General features: G+C 43.5%; 1 protein-coding gene across 2 annotated transcripts in view; it reads left to right on the forward strand.

Moving 5' to 3' along the window:
• The window catches only part of SLC2A12 (solute carrier family 2 member 12), a 44,494-nt gene that overhangs the window by 26,588 nt on the left and 9,728 nt on the right, over nucleotides 1-8,178 (forward strand). For both annotated transcript variants that reach the window (XR_007905311.1, XM_051792587.1), the window contains exons 3-4: nucleotides 2,818-2,940; nucleotides 5,083-5,215. Coding sequence is in view for 1 of the 2 variants with exons in the window: in XM_051792587.1 (XP_051648547.1) it covers nucleotides 2,818-2,940; nucleotides 5,083-5,215 (256 nt within the window). In the remaining variant the exon portion in view is untranslated. The remainder of the gene's footprint in view (nucleotides 1-2,817; nucleotides 2,941-5,082; nucleotides 5,216-8,178) is intronic.

Raw genomic sequence — 8,178 nt, forward strand, 5'->3', positions numbered from 1 at the left:
GCACCAGCTCTAACTCTTTTCCCATCTGATTCACTAACATCAGGCAAGAGTGGCTGGAGCAGGCACTGAAAACTATTGTTTGTGCAATGTGGTTGCTATCACAACATCCTTTTGAAATACTGTTAGATTACACAGCAGATGGAGGGGGGGGTATTTGGATCCTCTTTTCAAGGATAGGCTGATTTCCCCTGTAGAATGCCACTGCTTAGACTGGTGAAGGCAAAGCACACAGTTGACTTGGCAGTGACTTCAGGAGCATGTAGGTTAAATTTTTTCAGTGTTGTGTGCACACAACACAGAAGGTAGCAGCAGTCATTATGAATTGGAGCCTGAACCTAGTTGCTGGCTCCCCCCAAGAAAGTCACATCCCTGCCATACCTACAGCAGCTGCTGCTTTTTGGCAAAGGTACAAACAGTATACACAATCCCACAGAGGTGCTAAAAGCAAAGAATCGATCGTTATTGCTGCCTCAGCTTGGTGAAAGGAATAAACAGACTGTAGTGTCGGATTTCTACAACTGCTCTTTCTCCGTGAGGAATAAGCCTATCCACTCCTTGCCAGCTAAGTGGAGGTCAGAGCCAGCGGATGTAGCTGCCAGTAGCAGACGTGAAGAACAGTCTGATGGGATCTGTCTGAACTAAGTAACTGGTTGCAGTAAAAGCAGCTAACCACTATTGTGGCTGATGCAGATCCTCAAGTATTTTAGTTTTTTAACAGAAAACCAACATGTTTCAAACCTCCAGACAAATTATACTCAGTCTGAAAGGGCTAATCTGTTCTTGGGGAACTGCACAGTATTGGAACTGCTGCAGTGTCACGCATTTCAGCTGTGGCATGAGCCATCCCCCAGTGCCCACAATGCTGCTTTATTCCTGGAGGTTAGTTTATGCCCTGCAGAAAGTGGGCTTGAATTCTTTCAACCTTCATTTTAATCCTAATGTGACTTTGTAAATATCCCCTTTGCCAGTTTTCAGTGTATAATAATTTTTCCAGCTGAGCTGGCTGCTGGCTGCCAGGCCATCCTGTGGAGACACACTTAGCAGCTGTGCATGCACCTCTCAGAAGGGCTCCTTTGCTTCTCACTTACTGCTTTGTTTTTCAGGTAGCACTCCCTGTCGTGACATGTTATATCAGATGTGACTAACAGGACTGATTTCAACAGCCCTGATGCTGAGGAGGGGCAAAATACAATCATGATATACCCATGAATTTGCTCAGGTACAGGGCTAGCTGGCTTGGCAGGGAAAAAACACCTGCTTGAGAAGTCAGTTTGCTTCTTCTTTGCTCCTTCCTCATCTGTAGACACACTGCAGAACAGACTGAGGGAATTTCTTCAGAGCAACATTTGTTTTGTCAGCAGCGAGTGTATTAAACTTTGATGTGATCCAAGTCAGAAAAAAAAAAAAAAGAAAAAAAATCTACCTGCTGTTAGACTTGGTGGCTGTGTTATGGCTGTGTGCCACTTGACTATGCCCAACAGTGTTAGGCCTTTAAGCAGAATGGTCTTGATTCTGCAGAATAAAATCATTACTCTTCTGGGTCACTCCCACTGTGGGAACAAAGCTTTTTATATTTTTCCCTAAAAAACATAAAAGTCTGGGCCAGGTCCACAAAATATTTTTGAATTCAAATCTCTGGTACAAAGAAATCTAGAGTTTGCTCAAATCTACTCAGTTGATTCAAGTCTTAGGGGTTTTTTCCCCCCTTTTTGCTAGTCCTTTCTAATCTCCTTCTGGATCACCTTTTTCTTTTCTACCTTTACCAATACTGTCACAGAGGAACTCTACAAGGATCCAAAGGGATAGGGCAGCATGAAACACACTTGCATGTACAGGTGTACAGGAGTCTATTTTTAAAATATATCTTTAAGACTGCCCAGTTCAAGTGTCCCGAGTAAACTCTTATCTGTCATTTTGCAGAAACAACAGCACAGATGAATTGTTGTTTTTATAATGATGGCCATTATTGCATCACCAAGGCTCTGAAGCCACAGTTCATCCATGTGTGGTGTACCTCTCTGCTCTTGTTCTGGTCATCTGCTAACCCACAACCTCTCCACACAGCAACCTCTTGTTAATGCATCTTGCTTATCAACAAAAGGAGGCAGTTTTTGGTTAGGGTTTGGGTTTGTTTGTGGGGTTTTCTTTGTTTGTCTTCTAATAATCAGAAATGGTACAAATATGTGGTGTCCCTTTTTCGTCTTTTTTTTTCTAATTGCTCTTGCTATCAAGTGGTTACACAGCCAGCTCTTCACATCTGAATTTGCTTTTGTGAGCTAGCAACACCAGCATTTAGATCACCTGTGGTGTGGTGTGATAAGAAGCAGTCAAAAATCAGTCCCTCTCTCTTCATTTATACCTTAGCAATCTCATTTATATCTTAGCAATCTCATTTATATGGAGCAGAGAGCTGGAATAGCAAACATACTTCAGTGTGGCAGCTTGATTTATAAGGTGGCATAAACACACGGTGCCGCTCTGAGGCTGAAGATTATTTTGGTTTGCTGCCCCACTTCCATTAGTGTTATATCAAGAGTTATTTAGTCAGAATTCCCTTTCATACACAGATGTACAGTCAGAGCTCACTTTCCCAGTCCAGTGCCACCCGTCCTTGGCTCAGGGATGAAGGGGTGGTGACCTGGGGCGATGCTGACAGCTGCACATGCTGCTTGCAGAGCATGGGCCCTCACAAACCTAACCCCCTGAAAATAACTTTATTGTTTCAGGTGGCCTCACCTGAATTCATTGACTACCTAGATTTACAGCAAGAAAAGCCATCCTTTCAAAGACAATAATTTTTTTTTCCTTCTATTTCAGTGTCCTGGCTGGTCCTAAGTGAAATTTTCCCCGGTGGGATCAGAGGACGGGCTATGGCTTTGACATCTAGCATGAACTGGGGTATAAATCTCCTCATCTCCTTGACATTTTTGACTGTAACTGGTAAGATTTCTCTGTGCCCTTCCAAGTTTATATTCTCTTAGTGAGCAAAATAAATATTTTCTATACAAACAACATTGCTAAAATTGCAGCTGTGATGCCCCAGGAGCCAAGATCTCTGTTTAGGTGTTGGTGTAACATCTTTCTACATTTGTGCTAGTAATTTCAGCCTCACAGTGCTAGCTATCAGACCACCTTGCACATCAACTCCACAGGCTGTGAAATCCAGCTCTTCAAAACACCATTGCCTTAGTAGGTTGAAAACATATAATATTTAGGATTTAGTCCTGCGTCTTCCAAAGTCAATGGAAGTTCTGCTCTAGATCAGACCACAGCTTTTCTGATCAAACATTTTTGAAGACATTCCCATTTAATTCATTCCTTTTCACAGGAATGTGTTGGCTTTGAGAAAATTTTCTTTAGGAAAAAAGTGTCTTTGTGAGTTAAAAATATTTCACATTTTAATGTGAGAAAGTAGACTACCATATAGTAGCTTCTAATGTGACAATAATCAAAGGAAAAGGTTAAATGCTGATGCTGAAATTTATTGATTAGCAATTTTTTTCTAATTTTATATTATACAAAGTTTTGAAAATTTTAGTTTCAGTCTTATTCTGAGGAAAATATGTGCTGAAAATCAAAATATATAAGGGAGTAGAAATTCCAGAATTTCCTTTAACTCCACATTACTCTCCACCAGAGGCAGACAATCAACCCACAAAAAGTCAAGGTGGTTTTCACCCTGTTAGATGTTTTTTGAGACAGATTTGAAAATGAGTGTGATCTGTGTCTAAAATGGGGTTTCACATTTGTGTTTTCTTTTCTTAAAAAAAAATAAAGAGAGAAATAATAATAACAATAATAAAACTCCCCATCCTGAGTACTTTCTTGATTAAAACTAGGAAAAATATGCCAGGTAATATTCAGTGTGTCCACACTAGCACTTTAGTTAGATCAACGGTCTTCTTCAGAAGGAAACCATCCAGTTGACCCCAATCACTGCACTCTGGTTTGCATCACAGAACTGCTCTCCTGAACTGCACAGGCTTTTGGACAAAACCAAACAAGAAAATGTGTAGTGAATGCACTCCAGCTGCCAACACTTGGACCAGATTAGAGTTATTCCTAAAGAAACGTCCCCAAAACCAGACAGCACAGACCTCAGGTGCTCAGCATCAGCAGTTTCACCTGAAGGTCCCCTCTTGTCATGGAGTGTTATTTGTTAGTGCACACCTCACTGCTATCCTGGTCTCAGTTTCAATGACTGTAAAGCTCCAGTAACTCTATTGGCTTAGCTGGGTCTAATCTGGATTTATGGAAGTGTAAGTACATTCTTATTCTACACCAGAAAGGCAGAATGGGAAATTCTACTGTCAAATGAATACACATGGAGGTCACAGTGGCCAGCAGCACCTGCACTTAGGTATATGATGCAGAAGACACCAGCTGGATTAGAAGCTTCAGCTGCAACTTTTAGCCCGTGATGAAACTGCCAAATGTCTCAGTGGTCCAGCTGGGTACAGGCAGCTGTAGCAGCCTGTTGGGTTTGCATGTGCTTTACTTTCTAGGGGCTGCAGAGTTCATCCCTCAGCCTGAGGACCTACCTGCCCCTGGACTGTAGGCTCAGAAAACAACTAGTTCTTGGATGAGCTCCTTAGGAGTTCAGTCTTGGATCACTTTCTGGCACAGGACCCGTGACTCGCAGTGGAAATGCTGGGAACTGACAGGTGGGGAGGATTAACTGGAGACAACTGTTAACAGTGTAAAACATGCTTGGATTTGCTTCATGAAAGAATGTGGACCAAAACCATACACAGGCAAAAATTCAAGGCTCTTGTGATCTGCACTGCCTTGGCACAAGCCAGTAGCAATGGCTACTCACTGTTTTCATCCAGAGTGACCGCAAGCAAAATAAATCAACAGGTTCATGCTAAGTGGATCAATATGGGCTTATCAATTTTCTTTCATAAGGAGTATTAGAAAAAGTAAAGCCACTCTTCTTTTTTGAGCTATGTGAGCTAAGAATTACAGCCTAGCTTCTTTCTAACTTCTGTGCATTAGGGGCTGTATACTATAAAATACAGTAAGAGAAACTAAAAAAGCAATATTAGAAAATTTAAAAAGACATGTTTTCTTCCTTTGTAGAGCTCATTGGCTTGTCCTGGGTGTGCTTCATTTACACAATAATGAGCCTAGCATCCCTGGCTTTTGTTACTGTGTTTATACCAGAGACAAAAGGATGCTCTTTGGAGCAAATATCAACGGAACTAGCTAAACAGTAAGTACCAAGCATGTGACCGCATCCCTCAGGTGCCAGAGGGACAAACCCTTTCAATGCCGCATGCTAAAAAAAACAAAAAAGGAAAGTGGGGGGCAGGGGGGTTCTGGAAAGATCAGATTTTCTCAAGGTTTGAGATTGCGCATATTGATCTCAGAGGCCAAGCAAACATTTTGTTGCAGCTGAAGGACTGGCCCTAAAGGGCTGGTGGTTTCCAGCACCCCTGTGAGGAACACCTGCAGCCAGACCTGACTTCCCAGCACTTCTGCTGTCTGGCATTCCTGGAGAGGAAGGCAACATGATCTTGCATTTAAGGCTGTGTGTCTTGGTTTGAATGCAGAAAAAGGGAAGGAGAGACATCCTATCTCAAATACTTCCATGAGAGTTTTGATAACTCTTTTAGATGGACATTTTTTGGTGCATATACTGAGTGCCATGGCTCTGTAGACTCTACAAGCTTATATACAAAAACGGTTCTTTCAGCACAAGTATTGTGTCCCCAGCTCACCACATAAAAAGGGTAGAAGAGCAATGAGAGGGAGAGAGTGTTGGTGATGCAAATATCATGTGCCTGTTCCTTTATAGGACCCATTCTGACTGGTTTTGCATCTTTTGACTCTACCTGTCTGTTCTTATTCCTCAGAAATAGAGTGGCCCTTGAAATTACATACATTCAACTGTGCTGGTTTAAGAGCAAACCGGTGGGAGAAATGAATCCAACTCGAGAGTCAGAGATACAATTTACTAAAAAGATTACAATAAGTACAGTGATACAGAAAAAACTGGTTTTAATCCCCAAAGACAGACACATAACCCAGCACCCTGGGACAAGAATAGAACATTATTCATTAGCCCCTGTGCTGAGCACCATGTGGCCCCACTGGGTAGTAAGTCAAAGGAAAGGAAAACCTATTAGTCTGGATGCTGTTTGCAGTCCTGTTGAAATAATGGTTGCAGTCCTGTTGAAGTTCTGGTCTTCCTCTCAGTCCGACAAGTGGCACCAGAAGTCCCAAAACCTGAAGTTTATATATGCTCAAGTTAAGGTGGGAATGCTCAGTACCTTCCCCAGGATGGGGAGTTTCACAACAGGTGATTTAACTCTGTGAGTCATGGGATATTTTTGGAATCTTTGATGGTCTAGGTGTGTCAGCTGCCTATTATGCCCGTCAATTGTGACCCATTAGCAGAGATGACCCCTCAGGCTGGGTGTGAAGGTGCCTTTCCAGAGGAGAGTTATCACAGCAGAGTCATTGGTGTGAAAACAGAAGAACACTCCCCTACCTCGAAGGGTTTCTTTAACACTCAGCTTGTAACCTGAGGTGTCAGGTGTGCCCTGGGCAGCTGCTGCAAACAACCCATTTATTAAGAGTCCATCAGAAATTACATAGAGGGTATAGAATACACAGTTTTGGTTATACCCACATAGCAACAAACTGGTTCCAACCCTTGTAACTAGGACATCAACAAAAGTAGCACATCAATTTGGATAACTGAATTAAATGGGCTGCTGATATGCATGATGTTTGCTTATAATCTCCAAATGCAGGTGTCTTTGACTATAAATTAACCATCACTTTTTACTATCAATTCGCTACTGCCTCCATTCTTTTCAGTTGTTCTTTTGCCATTAAAAATTATAGAAAATGCTAAGTAGCACTGTTTTTTAAAATGCAGCACTCTCACGATATGTTCAAAAAACTGTTCTACAGAAGCTACTTGCTTTTTTGGACTAATCCAAGAAGTTATCAGCATAATGATTAAAAGGATAAAGAAGTAATGGGGAAAAATTATGGACAAGATTTTTGCAAGGCTGATGGCTTGGGGTGAGAGAGTCAGACCTCACCACAGCTGGTGGCATACTTGTACAGGCAAGGCATCATTCCCCTGTTCATCCACACACCTGATGGGGCAATGCAGACTCCTTCACTCTCTCCCTGCTGACAGGCTGCCAGCAGGCTACTGCACCTTGAATCCTGTGTCCAGTTCTGAGCCCTCCAGTACAAGAAAGACATTGAGGTGCCGGAGCATGTCCAGAGAAGGGTAACAGAGCTGGTGAAGAGTCTGGAGAGTAAGTCATATGAGGAGCAGCTGAGGGAGCTGGGGTTGTTTAGCCTGGAGAAAATGAAGTTCAGGGGATATCTGACTGTTCTCTACAACTACCTGAGAGGAGATCGTAGCCAGGTGGCGGCAGTTTCTTGCCCCAAGGAACAAGTGACAGGGCCAAGAAGAAACGGTCCCAAGTTGCACCAAAGGAAGTTTAGATTGGTTGTTAGGAAAAATTTCTTTACTGAAAGGGTGGTAAGGCATTGGAACAGGCTGCCCTGGGAAGTGGTGGAATTCCTGGAAGTGTTCAAAAATTATCTAGATCTGGTAACTGGGGACACGATTTCATAGTGAAGACTGCGGTGCTAAGTTAACAGTTGGACTCGATTTTAGAGGTGTTTTTCAATATGAACTATCCTATGCTTCTATATCCTTTTTTTGACAGTGGAAGTAAATAACATGTGAACAGCTTAGTGTCATCCTGTAATTGTTTCCACATTACCGAAGAAATTTTTTTCTAAAGAGCACGCTGCAACTCAGCCAGGCTTGAAGGAAATTGTGTATGGACTAATTAGTCTATGCACTAATCACTGTGCTACCGGAGGCCCCGGGCTCTCCCTCGCAGCCGTCACCGTTCCATGGACAGAGGAATTGGCATTTCTCGTCCAGCCTGCGCTGCGTCCCCCGCGCCTTCCCTCCCCTCCTCTTAAAGAAAGGCTGGAGAAGCTGGAGCCCGGGCTGAGGGGGTGCTGAGGGGGTGCTGAGGGGGTGCTGAGGAGGGTGCTGAGGAGGGTGCCGCGGGGGTGCCGCCGGCAGCGGGGAAGCGGCGCGGGCCGCTGGAGCCCCCTGGGGCCGGGCCCCGTGCGGCTTTGCTGGGGTGCCCTCGGCCTGCGGCCGCCCTGCCGGGTCCCCCCCGCCCT

The sequence above is a fragment of the Manacus candei genome, unplaced genomic scaffold (assembly GCF_025592945.1).
Source record: "Manacus candei isolate 608988 ecotype Guabito, Panama unplaced genomic scaffold, ASM2559294v1 h1tg000034l, whole genome shotgun sequence".
Lineage (NCBI taxonomy): Eukaryota > Metazoa > Chordata > Aves > Passeriformes > Pipridae > Manacus > Manacus candei.